Here is a 25,302-nt window from a genome sequence, read left to right on the forward strand (position 1 = left end):
ATCTGATGCCACACTGCTGCTGTGTCCCAGAGCATTTCTCATTCAACTTGAAATTCAGTTCTGCATGATCATCCTAGCATGATGCCTGGGTTTTTTCCCCAGCGCTATAATATTATGCATTCACAGCCTGGGTGTGGTTCATTATTCTGTGGAACTGCTATGTAGCCTATTGTTCTCCCTATTTTGTCTTAAGGTCATTGGTTATTCCTTATTTCCTACTCAAGTACAATAATTTGCACTTGGACTATATTTTTCTCCAAACCCATTGTCTATTTTCCAATATTATTTTAATTGTGTTCTTGTCCACCATGAGGTTTGCAACCACTGCCAGCTTGCTCCATTTGGAATTGTGGAAGGCACAATTGCAGACAACCCAGTGACTGCTGAAACTGCTGGGTAGCACTGGGCCCAGGTGGAATTCCACAGAGCCCCATCAATTTGATGTCTCTTCATTTGATGGAGGACAATGAGTAGTTATTTCTAAGTGCAGTTTTCAAGCCAGTTGTTCAGTCTACACAACAGTCTACACAAATTGCTTTGGTGTAAGCAGTATTTTCATAGTTTGCTTGTAAGAATGTCAAGCAGTATCAAAATACTTACTAAAATCAAGATTTGTCACATCTGATTCTTCTTTCCTAACTACAAAGCCCATTATCTCTCCTAAGAAGGAGCAGACTTGACACAACATAATTCAGCACTTAGCACCTTGTCTTCTTACTAGTGTGTTTATTTACAAACTAATAATTTGATTTTTTTTTTTTTCGAAGAAGTTTATAGTAAATGAAGTTAGGGATAGAATTCTGTGTGTTCTCTTTCCCTTCTTTTTTCCTGTCTTGTGTAAAGAGATGGGTATAATCTTTGATTTCTTGATCATCAGTCTCTCCTGTTTTCAATAAATTGTTACAAAAATGTTCTAACATGCTTGAGATTGCTTTAGCCAGACTTCTACAAGCTTTGAAGTGAATTTACCAGGACTAGTACATCTGAATTTTTTCAGCTTTCAGGCAGATGATCAATAACACACTCTTCCTTATTCTCACCTGAGTCTTTCATGAGTGTCAGTTGCATTACTTCACCAACCACAGGTAATCTTCCTGCTGAAAAAGCGAATAAAGAGAAAACACTTTGGGTTTTTTTGCCACTTTAAGCTCTGTAGTCCCCATGGAACATAGCCAAACCTTACATCCACCTCTCAAACCCGTGCCTCCAGTCCTGGAAGAGATGTTTCCATCTGGAATATAATTAGTGCTGCCACATGAACCTGAAGCCTCAGGCAGGGTTGCATCACTGAGGACTGTGACAGCTCATTACTTGAGCTTGCCCTTTATTAGTTTATACCCCTGACTATTTTTTTATTATGCTCTATTCTCTTCTTAGTTGTATCTTGTCTTGACCTTTCTGAGCTCATCCCTATACACTTCTGATGTTATTTTATATTTTTCTCTGCTAATCTGTATGCAGGTCCAGAAGACCATTATTGAGCCAAATCCATCATTTTCTATGTTTCTGCTTGGGAAAATTTGTACTTGTTCAGTGTGTGTTCTTCCAGTCAGTCTGATCACTTTCCTGAACTTCTCTTTTTCCTAGACCTCTTTGCCCCTGGAAGCCAAGTTCCATTTTAGGCCACTGCAGTCTGATTTCTGGGTGTTTAACATCCCTGTTATCCTCCAAGGATTATCATCTCTACTGGTTAAGGGCTGCTGTAGTGCAAGCTGTTTTCCCATTCAATGTTATTTCCTTAAAAATATTATTTGGTTTATGTATTACAACATCAAAAGGAAATATAATCCCTCTCTCAGGACTTCCTTCATGAAAGTAAGATCATACAAATTTTAAAGTTTTTGTAGTAGCACTTCTTACCTCTAAAGAAATATGAGAAACACTTCATTTTTTTCTTCACAGTGATGCAGATTTTTAGAGAACCTGTGCATAAGACAAAATGATTGATGCTCTAGAGCAAATAAGAATATTTACCTGAGAATATTAAAATTTCAAAAAAAATAACACCTGTTAGGTTTGCACTGGTTACCCAAATTGCCAAGTTTAATAATTATAAAAAGTTATATAATAATTTGATAAACTGAAGGGTACATCCTATCGTTTCATCCAGGTCACTGATAAACAAATTAAGAGTGGATAGTACTGATCCCTGGGGAATGCCCTGACCACAGGGCTCCAGCTGGACTGATCACAACCCTCTGAACTCAGCCATTCACACCCACACCTCTGTGTCCCCTCATCTCACCCACACCTCCTGGGCTTACCTGTGAGCATCTTGTGGGAGACAATGTCAAAAGCTTTGCTACATATTGAAATATTGACAACCTTTCAATGTTATTGACAATGGACAAAAAATCTGAAAATACAGAGAGCTCTTAGGTTAGTACTTGCCAGACTGACATCGATTTTAGAGATAGTTGTGGAAATGGGCCCACAGTGAGCTGAGTTGTGTTTTAGAAATGCAAAAATTAATGCAACACATTTTTTCATTTTTCATTCTTTTTTTTCCCTTGTGCTTCTTTTTGCTCTTAAGTATTAATTTTTTTATTACTGCAAAAACTGCCTGATTAATGTGACTTTTTGATTTTTAAAGGCCTCAGAATGAAATCTATAAAGTATTTTGACATTTTGTAATAGTCAATTTAGTCTTAATTAAACAAAAAAATTTCCTGGCCCAGCTCCAATCACAACCCATATTTTTCAAAATGAATGAGGCTGCAAGGAAATTTTATGGAAGGCTACGAGAAACCACACTTCCCATATGACAGGGAAGTCCCAGTCTGGTTTCTCATAGCCTTCCATGAACATTTTCCCTCAAAAGAACAGATTTGATCCATCTGCAGGACTGATCCCTCCAGCGTGTTCAGAGCCTTGGATTCTGTAATTTATTTCTGATTTGTGTGGAAAATGTCCTTTCTTCAGTTTGTGATGAAAGGCAACACCTTAGTCTGTGATTTGATAACTTGGTTTGATTATTCATTGTCCTCATGTAATGAAAAAAGGGATTAGTAATTTTGTGTTTATCATTTCCAAGCATTTGGTGATTTTATTTTTCCTATGGGTCTACATTAATTGTCTCCTTCCCAAAGGTGAATTTATCTAATCTCTCCCTTTTCAAATCCACATATATCTTTGATTGTCTTTCTCTGTAATTGTTCTGATTCAACGACTTTCTGTTTGAAATGAAGAGAAAGAGCAGCGTGCAGCATTGAGGGTGCAGGACACAAGGGATTAGTATGGTGGCATAATGATGGGAACGAGGGAAAGAGAAAGAGATGAAAAGGAGTGCAGGAAAGAACGAGGGAATGAGAAAAAGGGGAAAAGGAGGAGTGCAGGAAAGAACAAGGGAATGAGAAAAAGAGGAAAAGGAGGAGTACAGGAATGAATGAGGGAAAAAGAAAGGGAGGAAAAGAAGGACTGCGGAAAAGAACGAAGGAACGAGAAAGGGAGGAAAAGGAGGAGTGCAGCAAAGAATGAGGGAATGAGAAACGGAGGAAAAGGAGAAGTGCAGAAACGAGGAAATGAGAAAAAGAGGATAAAGACGAGTGCAGGAATAAATGAAGGAATGAGGATGGGAGGAAAAAAGAGCAGTGCAGGAAAGAACGAGGGAATGACAAAGGGAGGAAAAGGAAGAGTACAGAAAAGAATGAGGGAACGAGAAAGAGAGGAAAAAGATGAGTGCAGGAATAAAGAAAGGAACGAGAATGGAAAAGGAGGAGTGCAAGAAAGAACAAGGGAACAAAAAATAAGAGGAAAAAGACGCGTGCGGGAATGAACGAAGGAATGAGAAAGGGAGGGAAAGGAGGAGTGCAGGAAAGAACGAGGAAAAGAGAAAAAGGGGAAAATGATGAGTGCAGAAAAGAACAAGGGAACAAGAAAGGGATGAAAATGATGAGTGCACAAAAGAACAAAGGGATGAGAAAGGGAGGAAAAGGAAGAGTGCAGGAAAGAACGAGGTAACGAGAAAAAGGGGAAAAGGAGGAGTGAAGGAAAGAACAAGGGAATCAGAAAGGGATAAAAAGGAGGAGTGCAGGAATGAACAAAGGAACAAGAAATAGAGGAAAAGGAGGAGTACAAAAAGAACGAGTGAATGAGAAAGAGAGTAAAAAGACAAGTGCAGGAATGAACGAAGGAACGAGAAAGGCGAGGGAACAAGAAAGGGAGGAAAAGGAGGAGTGCAGGAAAGAATGAGGGAATGAGAAAGGGAGGAAAAGGAGGAGTACAGAAAAGAACGAGGGAACAAGAAAGAGAGGAAAAGGAGGAGTACAGGAAAGAACGAAGGAACGAGAAAGGGCGTTAAGAGAGGAGTGCAGGAATGAACGAGGGAGCGAGAAAAAGGTGAAAAGGAGGAATGCAGGAAAGAACAAAGGAATGAGAAAGAGAGGAAAAGGAGGAGTGGAGGAATGAACAAGGGAATGAGAAAGGGAGGAAAAGGAGGAGTGGAGGAATGAATGAGGGAACGAGAAAAGGAGTAAAAAGAGGAGAGCAGGAAAGAACGAGGAAACGAGAAAGGGAGGAAACAAACAAGTACAGGAATGAAAGAGACAAAAAAGAAGAGTGCAGGAAAAAAGGAGGGAACAAGAAAGGGAGGAAAAGGAGAAGTGCAGGAATGAATGAGGGAATGAGAATGGGAGGAAAAAGACGAGTGCAGGAAGGAGGGAACGAGAAAAAGTGTAAAGAAGAAGTGTAGGAAAGAACAAGGGAACGAGAAAAAGGGGAAAAGGAGGAGTGCAGGAAAGAGCGACAGAATAGAAAGAGAGGAAACACACGAGTGCAGAAAGGAACAAGGGAATGATCAAAAGAGGAAAAGGACGAGTGCAGGAAAGAGCAAGTGAATGAGAAAGGGAGTAAAAGGAAGAGTTCAGGAAAAATGAGGGAACGAGAAACGGAGAGGACAAAGAGGAGTGCAGGAAAGAATGAGGGAATGAGAGAGAGAGGGAAATGAGGAGTGGAGGAATGAACGAGGGAACAAGAAAGGAGGAAAAGGAAGAGTGCAGGAAAGAAAGAGGGTTTGAGAAAGAGACGAAAAAGACGAGTGCAGGAAAGAACGAAGGAATGAGAATGGGAGGAAAATGAGGCATGCAGGAACGAGGGAACGAGAAAAATGGGAAAAGGACGAGTGCAGGTAAGGATGAGGGAATGAAAAAGGGAGGAAAAGGACGTATGCAGAAATGAACAAGGGAAGGAGAAAGAGAGGAAAAAGACGAGGGAACGGAATGGATGAGGGAACGAGAAAGGGAGGAAAAGGAGGAGTGCAGGAACGAGGGAACGAGAAAGGGAGGAAAAGGAGGAGTGAAGGAAAGAATAAGGGAATGAGAAAAAGGAGAAAAGGATGTGCAGGAAAGAAGGACAAAAAGGAGGAGTGAAGGATAGAACAAAGGAATGAAAAAGGGAGAAAAAGATGAGTGCAGAAATGAACAAGGGAATGAGAAAGAGGAAAAAGATGAGAGCAGAAATGAACGAGGGAAAAAGTAAGAGAGGAAAAGGAGGATTACAGAAATGAATGAGGGAACGAGAAAGAGAGTAAAAGGAGGACTGCAGGAAAGAATGAGGGAAAGAGAAACAGAGGAAAAGGAATAGTGCAGGAACGATGGATCGAGAAAAAGGGAAGAGGAGGAATGCAAGAAACAACAAGGAAACGAGAAAGAGAGGAAAAAGTCAAGTGCAGGAATGAACGAGGGAACGAGAAAGAGATGGAAAGGAGGAGGGCAGGAAGGAATGAGAGAATGAGAAAGAGAGGAAAAAGACAAGTGCAGGAATGAACGAGGGAACGAGAAATAGAGGGAAAGGATTATTCTACTTCCTTATCTATTGCTTTTTTCCTATTTGATTCGCCTTTCTGCCTGCTGCTGAGCACTGAGCTGAGGTTTATATTGAACTATTCACAAGTTTCCTGAGAGCTAATACCAAATTTAGAGCCTATTACACTATGTGTAGTTACAACTGGTTTTCCATTACTTAGAATTTCAGCTCTAATTTTATCACCCAGTCACTCAATGCTGTGAGATCCATCTACAGCTTTTTGCAGTGGACTGTTTTTTGCTTTGCTGTTTCATGCAACTCATACATGGTTTATATATTCTTATACTTTTTGGGGTGCTGGTTGGCAGCAGGCTCAGGAAGAGTCAGCAGTGTGCCCTGGCAGCCAAGAGGGCAAACTGCACCCTTGGGTGTATCAAATACAGCATCACCAGCCTGCCAAAATAGGTGATTATGCTCATGTCTAGAGAGGCTGATCTCAAACAAAGACAGTTAAAAGACAGTTTAAAGAATAAAATAGGTATTTATTGGAAGGTCTTAAAAGGATACACATAGGGCAGTACAAGAGCCTGGACAGGGATATAATATCCAGGATGAATCCAAGATGGATCCCAGTCACAAGTTTCACACTTTTATAAGTTTTGGTCCATTTACATATTGGGGTCAATTGTCCAATTACAGTTTCATGTTATGAAGTCTCAACCCCCTGGCTTGCCCACTTCACTTTGCCTTGATTATGCCTTTTGGATAACAGTTGTCCTTGATCCTCTAGCTGGGAAGGGATTGTTTTGTCTAACTACCCTGTGAAGAGAACTTATTAACACCTAACATGAAGTTTCAGAGTTACATACCAGGCAGAAGAGAATCTGAAAAATAGAAAAGCTAAAACTTAAGGCAACAATACCACTTTGTTTTGCATCACTGTGTCCCCACCTGGAGTGCTGTGGGCAGTTCTGGGCCCCACAGTTTAAGAAAGATGTGAAGGTCCTTGGATGCATGCAGAGGAGGGCAGCAGAGCTGGGAAAGGGTTGGAAGACATCCTGAAGGAGCAACTGAGGACATTCAGCTTATTTGGAGAAAAGAAAGCTGTGGGGTGACCTCATTACTCTCTCCAGCTTTCTGAGGAGGACAAGTGTACAGGCAGGTGATGATCTTTTCTTCAGTTTTGATATCCTGTGATAAGACATGTGGGAATGGTTCAAAGCTGCACCAGGGAAGGTTTAGACTTGACATTAGGGAACATTTCTTGACTATGAAAGTAGTGCAACACTGGAACAGGCTCCCTAAGGAGCTGGGCAATGCCCCCAGTCTGTCAGTGTGTAAGAGGCATTTGGACAATGCCCCTAACAATACACTTTAGCCTTTGTCAGAAGTGAAATGGTCAGACACTTGGACTAGATGGTCGTTGTAGGTCCCTTGCATTTGAAACAGCCCAGTCTTCTTCTATTCTCATCTATGAGGCTGAGGTAATTCAGAGTCTCTCTTCATGCCAGAACATGAAAAATAAGGACTATCACCTCTGTCCTAGATTAAATCTGAGTTTGTTTCCCAGAAAGAAACTACCTGCTGTAACCAGAAGCTCAGCCTAGATGAGCCAGAGTCAGGGACTCCAAAGATAGTTCCAGGTGAAACCTGTCTCTAGTCAGGACATACTCCCAGTGCAACAGGTGCAGTCTCTCTTGCTGCATTTGCATTTCTTTGCAGGAGTAGTCTCATGGCAGGAGTTAGGGCCAAATCTACCTCCCATATGCTAAAACATCCTGACACTTGGCTCTGGGGCAAGACAAGGAAATGCCTCCCATACACCCAAAATGTGGGGAATGTGGGGACATACTCATCAGCCAGGAAGGGATGCTTGTGGTGCTTTTGTACTGGTAGTCACAGAAAAGTCCTTTCTAGAATGGCTCCAGCATAGCTTGTGTATTTGCATCTACCTGATTACAGGCTGAGTTTAGATCCCTTGGAAAGGAAATACTGCTTTGGGATGCACCCTGGCTTCAGGCTGCAGAACCAGACCCAGACAAAGGCAAAGGGAGCCGTGGGGTGCAGTGTGAAGTGAAAGCTGCTGGTAAGAAACAGGAGTCAATAGGACATGAAGCCACAACATAGATACAGGGACCATCTTCTGCAATCAAATAAACTGTGCCAGGGACATGTGATATAAGGGATCACTCTGGGTCAGACACGAGGGGAGAAGCAGCTTTGGAAATTCATTAGGCATTGATAGAAAGCAAAGCTTCACTGCAATTCTTGATAGCTTTTCTGCCCAGTGGGAATCCAGCACAAAAGCCTTTTAGCACACGGTTTAACTGGGAATACCTGAGCAAACTGATAACATTGCAGCTTTTATGGTATTCTTGTTTCTCACATATCACAGCAGACCACTCCACAAAGGATTATAAGGACGGGTGTGGGTGTGGGTGTTTGTATTTATTTATGTCCCTCTGCACATTCAGGTAGCAGCTTGAAGGAATTAAACAATGTTATCTGTAGTGAGAACTACAGTGGGAAGGATCAAACAAGGACATGGCTTTCCCTTTCCATCATCTTTTATCCTACACCATTCTGTCATGTTTGTCCCCATGTCCTCATATTGAATAATTACAGTTTGTGCTGAGTGAAGAGGCTGCTATATTAGCTGCCAAGCACATAAATTCTGCCATGTTTCTAATTATAGTAATATTCCTTGCAAAGACAAAAAAAACCAACAAAACAGTTCAACTGTGACTCAAAATTAAATCATTTGTTCTGTGGTTTAAATATGTCATATGCACAAGCAAAAGCACATGTGGGGTAGATCATCTACTAAATATGCTGTTAGATGAAAATTGATTGGGCAAAAAACAAAGGGATGATCAAGAAAGATCATTGTATCACCACCTCTTCTATCTGTCATCTGCTATTGTTCATCACCCTATTATTTCAACAAACATACATAAAAAGGCAAAAAAAGTCAAAGTCTGGTGGACAGAGAAGGGATTTTTTGGTGTGATTTTCATTGCATATATTAAACAAAATAGTAATAGAAAAAGAACACTGAACTATGCAATGTCCAAAAATATTTTGGGGTTGATAACCACAGAAATAAATACTGAATGTTACTTTTCCACCCTGCCCTGCAAACCATATTATAAGAAAAATTTTCAGACTAAACTGTGCTCATTCATTCTGCCTTATATGAATTTCTGCACTCTTGTGAATTTTAACCAGATCTTGGTTATTATTCAAAGCTTTTATTTCTGGATGATGTGAATTAGTGGCTGGCCTAAGCTACTGCATGCCATTCAGGCTTTGGAAATTACTTCTGAGGTGCATTTCTGTGTCAGTCACTCCTGCAAGTCCTCTCAGAAAGTTCTGCTTGGGTCAATAGTATGAGCAGGCTGGTAAGGGTAGAGGTTAAACTCTTACTTTCCATTCATTGGATCATACAAAATTTCCTGCATAAGATGATGTGATGGATTTGGGTCTATCTTTTTGGGTAGCTTTTTGTTTTTCTGTTATTCTCTGCTGTGGTATCACAGAATTGTTTGGGTTAGAAGGGACTCTAAAAATCATCAGATTCAACAACCATGGGCATGGACACCTCCTGCTAGAGCAAGTTGCTCAAAGCTCCATCCAGCCTGGCCTTGAACACTTCCATCCACTCCATCTGCTCCTCTGGGCAGCCTGTTCCCCTGCCTCAACACTCTCACACAGGCTCCTTGTCCTGTCATTTGTAAAAGGTCCCTCTGCATCTTTCTCACAGCCACCTTCAGCTGCTGGAAGGTGCTCTAAAGTCTCCCCAGAGCCTCCTCTTTCCCAGGCTGAGCAGCCCCAGCTGTTTTAGCCTGTCTTCACAGGGGAGGCTCTGACCATCTTCCTGCCCCCTGGCTGCACTCCAGCAGGTCCATGTCCTTCCTGTGCTGGGAGCTCCAGAGCTGGACACAGCTCTAGTGGGGTCTTGCAACAACAGAGGAAGAGAATCACCTCCCTCCACCTACTGCTGTGACATAACTGTTGTTACTGAAAGCTTTGCAATTTTTTTCATAAGAATTTTAATCCATCTTTATGAATTTAAAGGAGCCAGAATAATATGCTCAGTCTTAGCTGTTATTACTTAGGTATTTAAGATATATCTATAAAGATTCTTAGCTAATAGTGGGGATCAGACTGTCATAATTCACCAAAATCTTGAGCTAGATATTTTTGTTTTGATGTCACAGTTAGTTTGTCTTTAAATGGGTACTGCCTCAGGGTAATATAATTACTTCATGCATATGTTATTTGCATTGTGCATGAAGGGAAAGAAATGATTCAGCAGAAAAGAAGTTATTCTTACAAATTTCAATGCACTGTTGGAATTAAAATACATTCTCTGTGTCTGTTGTTAGAAGTAAGTGGAAATGATACTCTCATTATGTGCCTTCAGATCTTATAAGGAGGGAAAAATATCTTTTGGCATTCAATCAACAAAGAGCATCTTTCATAATTGCAGTATAAGCAGTGAAAAAATTTTGAAAATTTTAAAAGGAGTATTAGCATAAAAAATGGCCAAGATTTGCAATATTCTTCTGTTCTGAAAGCAGTTTGCTTTTGTACCCCCTGCATGCATAATCAGTTTCCCTGGGATTCAAAAACCTTCCCAAGTGCTTTGTCACATGCCAAAGAGATTTACATTGGCTTTAGTCACTGGCAGGCATTTATTTCATTCTTTTTTCTGATTTCATTCCCAGCTTTCAAAGTGATACAGTGCAACTTAGATGGTGGTAAGTCATGAGCTGTACTTTAGGAAATACTTTGGGTTACAAGACACCATCAAATCTGAATTTCTTTGTTATATCAAAAGATGTGGAATATAGTGGGATCTGCAGGTAGCTCTGAAATTATCCTTAACACTGATAAGTAAAGGTGAAAGCAAATAAAAGTAGGTCTTTAAAAAATATAGAAAAAAGTAACACAAAGTCAGTTTGGTAGAAATGAAAGAAAGTCATCTTTTCACCTATTTATTGTAAAATTAGATGCAAAGGGTTTTCTCAGTTCTTGCTATTCAGCTGACAAACTAATTAGTCATTAAATTAAATATGAGAACTTTGACCCTGCTCTTAGTATGATTTTTATTTTCTTTGCACATTGGAGGAAAGCCAGATCTAAGTCTCACTTGTTTATCCAATTCTTTTTTAGTGATTTTGTTAAGAGTCTGCTCAGATGTAGATCACCTTTCTCTTCCTTCTTTCCACCCTCATCCCCTTCACTTTCTCTTTCACTTTTAAACTTTCAGCTTTTAAGGTTGGCTTTATCTTACACTTTTGACTTTTACTATATTCAGTTGTATCATTAACAAGCAATTAATATATTTCAAGATAAAACACTGTTCTGACCAGTCATATTTAAATACTATGTTCAGTGTTTTTACATACTGAGACTTCCTTTTCAATCCAAATAGGAAATTTAGATCTCTTATCACACAGTAGACAAACAAATAGATAAGAATTAATGATTGGGGTTTATTTCTAATCTCTTCTCTGAGTAAAGAACAAAGGTTCCCAAACCACTTCAGTGGCCATAATTCATCTTGAGGCATCCCAGCCTAGCCTGTGAGGGTTGCTCTGACATTAGCATAGTGTTAACAGAGTGCCTAGGTGAAATTCTGTGACCTATGGAATTATACATGAGATTGGACTGCACAGTTTGTTCAAAATCCTCCATCTTACTGATTTCAGAGCACAAAATATTATTTCTAAGGACTTGCAGCAAAAACAAAGGAGGGAGAATAACCCATAGCTAAGCTAAAGAGTGAGAGGGGAGAGAGAACACACTAAGTTTTCCCTTCTTGCTCTCAGCCCTCACGAACCTGGGACACATCTTGGCAACATAACACATCAATCTTCCCTCTTAACTGGTAAAGTCTTTTTGAGCATCTGGGTAACAGGGGTAATTGTACATTTATGCTGCTGGGGAGAGAAATTCCCAGACCAAGTACAGGCAACAAAGTTCCTGGCCTCAGCCTGGGAAAATTGTCAATACAATTTTTAATTTAAAGACAGAGACACAGTGGGAACAAGGGCTTGAGAACAGCAAATAGAGGGTAGAACTTCAAAAAGCACAGTAGCTAACAGGTGTGGTAGGATTTTTCAGCATGTTGCTGGGGTCCCAGTGCTAGCTAGGTGGTATTCAAGAGGAATTGTCTCCTACAGTATTAACCAATAACAACCTCTATGTATTTTAAGAACAGACATTTTAGTATCTGCTCAATTGTTTCTCCACAGTAAATGCACAGCAAAAGTACCTGCACATTCCTGTCACTCATTTTTAGAGTCCTTAGCACATTTTAAGGGCTATCAGAGTTGTGGTCTCTAGGAGCTTTTCACTATAGCTGCAAATGGCACAGCTGGACCAGACCAACTCTGTGCTGTGCTGATTAAATTAATAGACAATACCCCTACAGCCTGAATTTTATTCAACTCAAATCAAATTTTAGGAAGATGAAGGAGAGGGGAAAAAAAAATCACACAACATAGGGTGCTTCAGCTCTTGCTGCTACCTTTTCCTGCAATGTTTTCAGGACATTTTTGCAGTTATTGGTGTGCTTTTGGGTTTAGATTTCTAAGTACTTCCAGGTTGAACCTCCCCCTGCTGCCAGTGTAAAATGTTATGCACTTCATCATATAATTCTGGAAAATGCAGACATATCTTTGAGGCTGTTCTTTAAATAAAAAAAAAAAAAACGCATTCAATTTTGAAATTATCTATAAGGATACAGTTTTACTGTATCTAATATGTTTCTAGTAAAATGTTTATAATCAAGCAGATACAGTGCATAATTGTATTGGATCATATAATTGGATAACTACATACTATAGTAGTAAATGGTTGTTATTATGCTCCAGCTATATGCTGCTGTTACTCTGGATCATTTTCCTTTGTCATTATTTTGAAATATGTAGAGTTATGATTTCATTGTGCCTGATAATCTTAGTCATATTTCTATCTTGCTGAATCGTGTATACACACAGATCCTGGGATAATACCCTGTTTCCCTTGTGTATCTCCCATTCTGATTTAGCACTTTTCTAGTCTTTAATGGAGGAAAAGGGCTTTATGGTCCTCTCTGCAGAGTAATAAAAGTGTTAGTGGCAAGTAGGTAGCTAAGAAGATTAACTACTCATATTTCAGCTTTTCCTCAGTAGTTGTTAGCTCTTCTGAAAATGCTAATCAGGAGACAGTAATAGTAAGGATGCTTTGTAATTTAATGTATTTTTACCTTTTTGCTCAGTAAATTCACTCTTGCTACACAGTTTCCATTTTATAAGTTAAATTTAAGACATCTTGTCAAGCTTTGTATCCTACAAAATTTTTATGCATAACAATTCAGTTTTAAAAGTTTGTTCTCCTTTCACACTTCTTCAGTCCTTGTGGGAAATTGTGTAATAGTAAAGGACCTTGCAGAAAAAAAGGAATTGTTTGTCAAGTTACAGTTTTGAAGAACCCCAGAGATAAATAATAAATAATGATTTTCAGAAGTCAAGAATAAGCCATATTCAGTGAGATGGCAATCTGGCTGTGTAAAAGGAAGAGTGTGAAGCATAGTTTCCATTTTGATAAAAGAAATATTCCAAACCTAGTTTACCTACAATGTCACACACATCCTCTTGGAGCCAGAAGTACTGTACATTTATTTTGTTGTGGATGGTTCCATGTTGTTGCAACAAGATCTCTACAAAACTCTGTGTAATATCTTGACAGTGGTAAGTGACCTGCTGAATACCTGACCTTGAAGATTAACCTGATAGCCCAGGGCACTGCTTCCTGTAATCCCAAATACTTAGGGAAGACTCACATATCTGCTTGGAACCAGTGGAACTGCAGTATGTGAAGCTGATAGGAAAACAGTCTCATACTGTGAGAGTGTATTCAAAGGCCACAGCTGATGATGACAAAGCAAAGCAAAGATTTTAATCAAAATTATCCTAAAACATCAGTTTTAATAAAAAGTGTTTCATTCTGCAGAAAATGGCCTTGATTTAAATCATCACTCTGGTTTTATTTTGCATTTGTCCTTGCTTTCCTAAGGAAAGGTTAATCCACATTAAGAAGTAACTATTAAAATACATTAATTAGCAAGTAAACATACATTTTTGCACTCAGTTTGATTCTTATTTTTAATAGGATATATTATAGTAATATGCATTTATTAAAGCAATTATATCTCACAGCATATATTTGCTCAAATGATTAGTTTTTAAATTTCTTGCATGTTTCAATAGATTCTCTCAGTTTAATGATGGACAATTATATAATCTAATTTCACTTCTATTAAACTAGGCATTTACATTTCATGCAGATGTCCATAGCTTAAACCTGGAGATTTTAGTTAGACTAAAGCATTAAGGTCTTCTTGAGACTGTGCTGCCTGCACAAGAGAAAAATAACAGGAACTATTACTATTTTATTTCTATCTAAGGATATCAGCAGAAAATAAATGATACATCAAAATCCTTGATAATAACATCATGTCAATGTACCCGTGTTCCACTAATAGAAATCCCTTTGTGGATTCTTCTCAGCAGGTTTCCCTGCTGAGAAGAACTTGGGGATCATGGTGGGTGACAAACTTAACATGAGTTAAGTGCAAAGTGCACTTGCAGTCCAGAAAGCCAATTATACCCTGGGCTGCATCACAAGAAGTGCAGCCAGCAGGTCAAGGGAGGTGATTCTACCCCTCTACTCTGCTTTTGTGATACTCCATGGAGGGCTATGAGAATACTTGGAGGGCTGAGAGAGCTGGGGCTATTTAAATTTTATTTTGGCCTTCAATTTATAAAAGGGGCTTATAAGAAAGATGGAAAGAGGCTTTTTTACCTTGATCTGTGGTGAGAGGCCAAAGATAAGAGTTGTAAATTGAAAGAGCATAGACGAAGATTGAACATAAGGAAGACATTTTTTACAATGAGAGTGGTAAGGCACTTGAACAGGTTGCTTAGAGCAACTGTGATGCCCCATACCTGAAAGTGTTCAAGGACAGGGTGGATGAAATTTGAGAAACTTGATCTAGTGCAAGATGTTCCTACCCATGGCAGGGAGGTTGAACCAGAAGAAGTTTAAACTCCCTTCCAACCAAAACCATTCTGAGGTTCCCTGAAAAAGCTGAGTATTTTATGTATTGCCTCTTCTCTCTAGAGAAAGATATGTACCCTAACCACTGATGGGTGAAGACAATAGCCTCTACCCACAATTAAATCCTGATTTTCTGCAGAACAGCACTGACATGTGTCTTCTGAGACACTTTACTAGGCTGGGCTCTCCAGGTCAGACAGGCAGTCTTGTACAGTGCAGGGATCCCAGGTTTCCATGCCTTGAGCTCAATGGTGTCAAGACAAGGCCTCCTGGCCATCTGTATTCCTCTCTGGATCAGGCCAGAGGCTCCTATTTGTGCATTTTTATTTTGTATTTTGTGCTAGTGATCTTTGAAGCTTTTGACATCCTGTTCCAATAACTTCACTGGTCCCTTTGAATGATTACTGCAGCTCAAGGGGACCAAATTAAGAATCTCCCAGCTCATATGCATCATATTTGCTGTGGTTATCAGGAAGCACATGTTTAAGTCCATCACTTGGTGCCAGGCCAATAGCCAATATTTCCAGTACCAAGACTGGCAATTAGATGGATTCACATGAGCATAACACTACTAATTAAACAGCAGCTGTGTTAATCAAGATACCAAAAGTAATTTATTGGAATAAATATTTTATTAGCATGTCCATCAAAAACACAAAATAAGAGGTTTTAATTAATTCATTTACAAAAATATTCACACAGTGGTGGCTGTAACTCTGTTTAAGGACCTGGAAACAGGTCTCATCTGTCAAAGGATATATTCCCACTTTATCACTCTTGTTAATGCTGCTGTAGATATCAGTTACCCAGCCATAACTACTTGTTTGTTAGTTACAAGCCAGTCATTGCCTGAGCAGCAATACCTGACAATTGATGCTAAAGGGCTCTTTATTCTCCTTGTTGTTTTATTCTTTCAGAAACATGCATTATGTCATTTAACTACAGAAAGATATTATTGGATTATGGAGGATTATGGTTAGGGACCTCATCTTTTTTTTTTTTCCCCCCCTTGAAATGACTATGAAATTGAAAGAGGGTGAATATATATATACACTTTTTTTTTTAATTTCTCCTGATGTTAGTAACTCAACAGATGGAGTAAATGGTGTGTTTTAAACAAATATGCATCATAAATATAACATCTAGCAGTTATTTCTAATGCTGAGGAATATAAAGAAATATATTTCTGAGAAGTTGAGAAAGGCTGCTATTTTTGCAGGAAGGTCATAGATTAGGCAAGGTGTGTTTCAAACATTTAAGAGAGTGGGACAAGATTAAGGAGAAGGTCTGTTGAAAGAGCAAAATATGAGCTCTTAGGGCTGTTAAACTCAGGCTTGTCATGACCCACATTTTTTGGAAGACTTTTTTGTTTTTGTTTTCTCTGTGTCAGGTCATTCATTACTTATTGCAGTGGAAGTTTTGCTGTGCTTTACCCACTTGTCCAACATCTTAGACGTTTGAGAAATCTGCTAGAAGCACTTGCAGAGATATGTTTTATATAATATGAATGGATATAGAGTACACATGAACATGTAAAGAAGGAATTACATTCATAAAAATAAATTTAATTTAATACAGAATATTACTAATAAGAAAAATTAAATACAGGATGTGGAAAGAGTAAAAAATTCTAATATTTGATCTTCTTTCTCAAACACTTGACCCACAGCCTGTACTACAATTAATTTCTATCATGTTCATTATTTGTTCAACACCTTTACTCTTCAAAGTATTTTAGCCATGCTTAGGAAAAAGAAACAAACCCAAGGGACTTATGCAGTCAAATTGCAGGACACAAATGGTGAATAGGAAACATTGTAAATAAGCGGGTGATATCCTGTTACGAAAAATCACCTGTGTTCTGGTTTTTCCATAGTACTTCAGCAATATTTTTTAATTATATGTAACCTTCAGGTGGCACAAGCACTGCATCTCAGGTATGATTTGTCTTTTGATCTCTTGGAAGCCTTTATATTGTATTGTTTTAGTTGTCATGCCTGAAAGGTGCTCTAAACTGTGAAGTTTAGGGAAAAAAGTGCTTGGTCTGTCAAGGAGTCCGTAAGCCAATGCTGGCCCTGGATTTGCTGGCAGCAGAGCCATAAGATCCCATTGTCATTAAGAGCAGGAGCTGCACTGCTCCCAGTCACCCACATAGTTTTCAGCAGGTAAATGAGCACATGGGGATGGGCAGCTCAGCCATGGATCCATCCCAGCCATCTGCAGTGAACACCTCCTCCAGAGCTGGATTGCATTTAGCTCAGAGCATCAGTGCAGCAAAGTGCTGCTCACCTGAGGGAGACTGTGGCAACAGCACCCAGCAAACTGGACCCAAAAAAGCAGTCAGGGAAGCTGCTGATAGCACAGCATGAGAGAAAAGTTGGATTAAAGTCACTTTGTCAAACACCACGAGGTGAATGCCTGGAGAGGAAAGCCTGCAGGACTGTGCCACAGAGCTGTGACAGCCTCATTCACAAGCAGCTCACATTCAGATACTGTAGCTTCATTCTCCATGGGAAGATTAATCCCTTGGAGGAGGATTAAGATGCAGTGAACTAGGGCCACTTCATTTCTGAATGGGGAAGGCCACACAGGGATTTAATGTACTTTATCTTATGTGCATTGATTTCACAGCTCCAGTTAATTCATCTTAACTTGCCTGAATTCCCTTGTGTGGACAAGCTTTTGTCTGCAGAGAGGCTTTTGGAGCTGCTTGTAAAGCTCCTCGTGCAGCCCTACCAGAAAGCAGGTTGGAATGATTTCTCTGCTTCTGAAGGAGCTTATACCTGTCTAGATACTATTAAATTACCTCTTTCTCAGATGGTTGATCCGTGACACCCTTAGAATAACTATTTTAATTAGATTTTTTGAATGAACCAGAGAAAAAGGAGTGTTCTTAAAACTAATCTCTGGGCTATTTTTGAAATCTCTCATGAAGAGCATTTTCAAGGCTTTAAGATAGCATGAATTGTGTACAGCTGCACTAACAATATTTTCTCAAGATTGGACATGTCTGGCCATGCAGTTTAACAGGTTTCCTTACCCAGTGGGATTTTCTTCATCTTTGGTCATGGTCATAAGAAAACATTTTGTCTATATGGATAAGGAGTGAGTGGAGTTTCTATTTCTTGATCCTAAAGACCTTAATCCCTTCCTTTTGGTGGCACAAGTGACACAGATCTGGGTTAAGGAGGATGTTTGAGTAGGTGCTGATGTTAAGATAATGGCATGGTTTGACTGTTGTTGTTCTTTGGGGAAATGATACTGTTCATTTCCTGCATAGTTAAGATAAATTGCTAATAAGGTATTTCCTGATGTCAATGAATCATAACTCAGTTTTACTGTTCAGTTACATCATGACAATTCACCTATCAATTTAAAATTTTGCCTAACAGTTCTTCAGTGGGACACTTTATGCAGCACCAAAAGACATCTCTTGGTGGATTCCATAAAAGTGTTACTATGATTAATTCTGTAGCAGTCAATAAATATTTTGGCATTTTAGTAAGCATATGAAGTGCATAGGGCCCCCCCCATTCATGTGGGAAATGTCATGTGAGAACAGAGGTATTGAAGAACAAAGAAATGTAAATAATAGCTGAACATCAGGTTACAGATGTTTTCTACCAGTATTACTCAATAGCAGCATTCATCAATACTGATCCCAGTAGGACTAGGAAAATATTTTAAACTATAAAATGCATATTTATATATAAAATATATGTTATGCAATATGAACAAAAGAGAGGAAATAATTTAGCTGTTTGTTATTGTTTGCAGAGAAATTTGTAAATGCAGGAAATAGAAGTAAATATCTTTAAAATTTAGCTATATATACCATTGTAGTATAAGTTTTATAAGTGTTCAAAGTATTCTAATGATGGTTTTTCCTTGTTTTTCTCCACCCAGCTGATTGGATTTGTGTATGCCTGCTATGTGATCAGTATTTTCATGGAGGAGGAGGACAGCTGTAAGTACTGATACACACCTCACCATCTCTGGAGCCAAGGTACCTGGGCTGAGACTTATCTGGCATTGAACTAGCAAGGCAAAGAACAAAGCTTGAAAAAATGGCAGAATCTGGCATTCATGAACACAACCAATTATGCTTAGAGACATACTTATTTAGGTACTAACAAGTTACCAAGGAGCACTTTCTGAACTTCTAGATATAGAAGATTCTAGATATAGATAGAGATTTGTGAACCTCTTACACGAGCCAGCCACAGTGATGAAAATTATATGAACCATGTTGCATACATACAGATATATATCTATGTCTTTGTGTATGTATATTTGCATTTGAATCAGAGCTCCTGAAGCCTCTTAATCTGTTTTTCCAAATGACTGCTTTAAAATTAATGGAGAGGACAGACCAAGCCATTTACAGTGTGCAGTATCACTCTGATCAATAATTAGGTAAACCTGATCTGTGCTTACCTAGGCCATATGTTTAAAATGCTGACCCCATATTCTTAATTTGCTTTTATCAATGAAATCCTTATACACATACTCATATTGTTCCTAAAGTTTAAAAATGGGCACACTTTAAGAAAGTATTTCTCAAAAATTCATTAGGAAAGTATTGGAAAAATCTGAATATGCTGAACATTTTGGTGGGATGCTGTGTGAAAAGTGGTTGTGAGAATTGCCTGACGATGTCACCATACCCACATGACTAGGATGGCCATTGGTAAAAGCACTAGAGAGAATGGAAAAATATTGGATGAGCAGAGGAGCAAATACAAGAACAAATTTAAAAAGGGACAACGTGTGATTATTTTAATTACTGCCTCTCATTTTTAAGGAGGTAAACAGTAAAACATCTCTAGGGGGAAAAAAGAACTAATGTCAATGGTATTTTATGGTTATAAGATAAATAACATACAATCAAATATTTATTTATAGTCTAATTCATAAATACACAGTTGTTTTGTTTCTTCACAGAATAGGTGTAGTGGGTGAATATCATAGGAAAAACTAATTTCATTTGTACAAAAGTATTTGATAATACCTGGAAAATTTTATTGAAAAGATAATTTGAGTAATCCATGTGATGGAAAAGCAGATTGTTTAATTGGAAACAGTGCGAAGCAGTATAAACAAAATATTTTTCCATTGCTACAAATGGTAGAATATTCAGTTCTCCATCAGAATGCAACAGACATTAGTATCAAGTCTATTTTAACATTTTCATTTAGAAGTTTGAGTTAGGAAGAAAATATATCAAAGAGATTCTCAGATAAAGTTGAGTGGTTAGGAGCCATAAGCATGTTGTGCACATTGTGTGTGGAAAGGCAAAAGGACCCTGGATAAAGATGGGTACTATGAAGGAGAAATATGAACACTTGGAGAAGAAACATAAAATGTAGGGCTCAAGGAGAAAAAGCCCAGAAATTGCTTCCTGGGAAAGCTGGAAACTGGCAGCCAGGCAGGAACTGTAACACAGGGTATCAGCAGATGGCAGCAGGGTTTGGGATGCATAGACACATTTGGTCAGTGAAATCCAGACACTGCTGCTTTCCTTATGACTGTGATGAGTCAGGGCAGTAGCCAGGGCTCCACAGGGACAGCTGGAAACTTTATGAGGCAGATAGATACTACCTACATGCCTGGAACAGGGAGGCTGCATCAGGTGCTGGGGGAGGCCTGCAGACTGATGAGGAAGATATAAACTACAGTGCCTTTGAAGAATAATTGTGTGCACATGCACACCCACATACAAACACAGAGGCATCTGTACCTGGGAAGACAGTCTTCCCTTTTTACACAAATAACACTAATACAACATAAAATATGTTATATTAATGTAGGGCTTGCTTAGCCCTTTATAGTGTGCTTCACACACCCTGTTTTAGGCATGTGTGAAAGGCAAAACTCCCAGCAAAGAATACATGTTCGTGGAAACTGCAGTCATGTGCTACAGAATATTTGTGGCTTACATATTTGATGCCTCATGAGAGGGTTTTTGTCAAGTTAAGGGCTCTGTTCACTTTGAAATCATGTCTATTTCAGGACAGATGGGGTTGATTCATTTTCCTCTGATGGTGAGCCCACCTAATTGTCATTTGAGGGTCTTGAACCATACAATATAGCTGGAAATTTAAATCACGGAGAATGGAGAACAGGCAACATATTTATCAACCAATAAAACACATCAAGTGCAAAGGTGATCCAATATGTAGAACTAACCCAGTTCCCATTCTCCTCAAATGACTCAGGGGTCTGCATTTAGTTTCTGCTTGTATTTCAGAGGTGTCAATGACAATTTATTCTTCTGTTACAAGTGAAAATCACCTCACTTATCTGGGAAAATATGGTGCAATGTCCTTTGTTAGGAATGGACAATTTTCCCATTTCACTTGTATCTGTACACTTGATCTTTTACTCTTGTGTGAATAGGTTTTTTTGCTTGGCAGAGAATGGCCTGAGGCAGGGGCAAGAGCAGTGCACAGAGAAAGGAAAAAGAGGAGCAAAGAAGTGTAATAGATGCAGCTGGGAGATTTTACAGCCATTGGAAAGAAATAATTTCTGATTTGCTACTTTTTTATTGCCTTCTAAGATTCTGAATTGGATCAAAAGCAAATAAACAGCCCTTTAATATCTCACTTTGTGTCTTAGTGCCTGTTTGTGCTTTCAAGCCCTCTATGCTTATAGATAAATACATTATAGACAAATGTTAACCCCTTCATAGGAATCCCACAGATATGTTTTGAATAAAGAAACATCTGTTTAAGGCACAGTGAGAAAATGACTTGGTTTGATCATTAGCTGAGAAGAACAGGACTTATTATGGAGAAATTCATATTGCTAACTTGCAGCATAATGGACAGAAAATTATTCTAGATGTAAGCATAGTGGTGCTTTGAAACAGGTTGAAAGTAGACAGTGTTTACATTAGGATAAAAGTCCAAAACCCTTCAGCTAACACCAATTTTATGCATTTTAATATGATGCAGCAGATCTTTTTCTTAGGTAGATGCAACTATTGCTTCATATTTCAGCAGTAATTTGCACAGAATAAATCCTCAGCCATCTGAGTGTCAAAGCCTCCCTAATTAAATATACTCTGCAATATTCAATGCATCGAGTTAACCCCAGTTCTTGGTCTAAAACCCATCAGACAGACTTAAAAATTAATAATAGCTGCCTGTTTAGCCTCTGTGCAGTGCTTAAATGGATTTTGAGCCTGACATTTCAGCTGATGGACACTTTTCTGAACAGTAATAATGCTTGAGGAAACATTTTTTTTTCCAGCTATTGCTCACCTTACTTACATTTCATACTGCAGTTAACTTTTACTTGGAAGGAAGATGGAAGCAGGTCAAAAGGAATGAAAAAGAAAAGGGACATATAAAAGGCAGAGTACAGTAGTGGGGTTAACACCTTCCATCATTCATCCTAATGAAAAAGTCTATTTATATCTCTTCCCTTCATTTTTTTCATTTCTTTCTTTGTAGATCTATCAATCTCTATAAGCCCTTTTGAAGGAGTAGAATATGTGAAATCTGTAATCATAAAAGCCTGTCACTATCCTGTTTGTGAATCATTTTCTCCTAAAAATGAACTCGGAAACTGATTTCCACTTTGTCAGAGTTACTGTTTTAATTCAGTGGAGTCTGGAGACTAGGCAAAATACATTGCTAAAATAATGATTAAATTTCTAAATAGTTTCTGGACTTTTTTGAGAAACAGTTGATAGCACTACTGCTAAATACCAGTTCATAAAAGTGGCACTGGCACATGTCAGAAGTGATAGTTCTGTACTGTACTGGATTTTGTGGAAACTGATTTGTAAAAAAATTGCATAAACAACAGTGAAATCAGAGGGGAAGATTTGCCACAAAACTACAGCTGTGATTTCAGCATTTTTATAAAAATGAGCCTGAAACACCAAAAGGCAAATCCAGTGTAACTTAAATCTCTTTTGTGCATAGGCAAAAGTAAAGAAAAAGGCTTCCATTCACCATGAAGATTTTTCCCCTAAATGAAAACACAAGAAGAAAATTAATGAAGAAAAAATGATACCTTTTGTCTGTCCTCTATGCTAGTCATGTTCAGAGCACAGCTGTACTTCCAGAACAGAGAGGAAGATGAATTTGTTTTTACAAATTACAAGTTTCCCCATATTGTGGTACCAATATGACCCTCCATATGCTATCATTAGAAAGATATTAAGTAAAGCAAGATACATTAGTACTTCCTCTGAAAAAACTACTGCATTGCCTTATCTGACACATGGCATTACATTCATATACACCATTGAACATCTGTTGGCAGTAATCAAACAAGAGAGAAAGAATTTTATATCACATTTAATTTAATATTTATAGTTACACAGGAGGTCCAGCAGTGATAAATTTTTTTATAAATAGGCTATATTTTTGCAAAGTGAATCAAGAACTAGCTAGTAATAGCTAATATTAAAAGTATTTGATTATTTTTATATGTAAGTATCCAAGCTTCCTTGGATTCCTTGGACTAAGGAGATTTTGGGAACCCACTACTACTATCTTTGCAATTGTGCACACAGTTGAGTCCATTTACCTTCTGAGAAGATAATTTTTGTGATCAAATTTTTAATATCAAGGATCACCAAGCAGGAGGATTCTGCATTACTCTTCTCTTGGGCAATGCAAGAATCAAACATCCCCAATCAACAACTGTCCTAAATTACCTCCTTGAAAATGAGGACTTAACAAATCTTGTCAAACAGCAGCACAGGGATTTAGCCCTCACCACTCTCACCTTTAAACCATAATGACTTGGATCTAAATGTGCTTTACTGCTTGGCAGTGAAACAGCACTATAAACTGCCACATTGACAGCATTCTGGGAATGGGAGTGGCTACCAGTATTTTTGGAAGGCTTGAAAGAAGTTTGCATCTTTCTGTTAATCTGGGCAACAAACCCAAAACCCCAGAATTTTGATTCACCTGTTTTGGAACAACAGCAGAGCCAGGTATTTTTGCCAGGTAGACATGTTGCTGGCACAGAATAGTAGTGAATTCATAACCAGATGTATTCTGTAGTTCAACTGAACATTTTTCTGAAAATAAAAAGTGGCCTCTTGCAGAGATGAGGTGTCCAACATACCTGTTCTCAAAGGTGGTCTATGATATCTGGAAAGCCAGGGAGCCCAGCCAGTGCCACAGGCTGCTCCTTGCACTGAGGTGCTGCCCACATTTCAGGGTGGCTCCTTCCCTGCTAGCAGCCTCTGTGACCAGAAATGTCACCAGGAACATCCAGGGACTTTCCTCAGTTCAGCTGTGACCCAGGGCAGCCCCACCAGACTTTTAATGGAGACAAATGTCCAGTTGCAGTTTCTGTAGACTCTAGAGGTCTGTCCAGCTGGAGTTGGTTGATTAGATGCAGACTCATCTGTTTACTGCCCTACTTATACCTGACTCCACTTTCTCCTGTAGTGAATATAAAGGACAAACCTCTGTCCTAACAACACTGTATGGTCCCACAGTACTGTTGGTGTCCTTTTCACTTATCATTAGCCTTAGAGTGTGAATTACCAGAAAATGCATGCTCATTCCTGCACTAAACTAACACAATGAATTCTGAAATATTTAATAAAGGAAGAAATATTGCAGGAATGTTACACTATTTAAATTATCTCTGCATATTGTTTCAATTTACTTTTGTTTCTTTCTTCTTCTTTTTTTACATTCAGTTATCATACATTGCCTGAGAAAGCATTTGTTCTAGTTCCTGTGGAAACATATGCATAGATGTAATACACACAACCAAGGGTAAAATCTTTGAGGTAGTGTAAAATAAAAGCAATTAAACAATATAATTATAAATACTAGGGGGAAAAAAATTATTGATTCTAGATAGGTTATTGTCAAAAAATTGCAGTAAAGGCATGATCCCTTCCCCTTTTTTTTTCTTATAAAAACCCACAGATGAATAATTTGTCACAGGAAAGTCAATCTAAAATTATATATATACACACTCATGCAACTGTCTGCTTTTACATTTCTCTAGCAAAATGTACAAAATGGTCTTCACATCCAGTTGTATTCTCCATTGGCTGTTGCAGAACACTGTCCTAAGAATTGTCTTTAAATAAAAAATGATGCATAATATACAGAAAGAGGAGTCTTAACTGTGGAGTATTTCTAGCAGCAGCAGAAGTTGCCTGCTGGAAAGTACCACATGTTTCATGTGGAATGCCACATGTAAGGTTTGTCCAGATAGGTTGTAACGAGTGAGGAAATGGCATCATCTATACGAAGTGTAAGCTAATTCCAATTTTTCATTTGTTGAACATATCTTACTCTAAGGTGTGAATCAAATAACTTGAGGAAATCCCCCTTGAGTTTCTAAACCACTTCAGTAAAATATCTTAGTCTATCTTCAGTAAAGAATTAATTTTTTTATGTTGGGTTGCTTGAATATGTATGTAGGTGATATCTAGACACCAGTTCCATGCAAGCC

General features: G+C 38.6%; 1 protein-coding gene across 3 annotated transcripts in view; it reads left to right on the plus strand.

The window, feature by feature from the left end:
• NKAIN3 (sodium/potassium transporting ATPase interacting 3) overlaps nt 1-25,302 on the plus strand; it is a 347,132-nt gene that overhangs the window by 304,162 nt on the left and 17,668 nt on the right. For 2 of the 3 annotated variants that reach the window (XM_079301831.1, XM_079301830.1), the window contains exon 5: nt 18,760-18,820. In XM_079301831.1, the coding sequence (XP_079157957.1) occupies nt 18,760-18,820 (61 nt within the window). Of the gene's footprint in view, nt 1-18,759; nt 18,860-25,302 lie in introns of all 3 variants that reach the window. The other variant, XM_079301832.1, reaches the window with a different exon arrangement.

Source organism: Erithacus rubecula, assembly GCF_903797595.1.
Source record: "Erithacus rubecula genome assembly, chromosome: 3".
Classification (NCBI taxonomy): Eukaryota; Metazoa; Chordata; class Aves; order Passeriformes; family Muscicapidae; genus Erithacus; species Erithacus rubecula.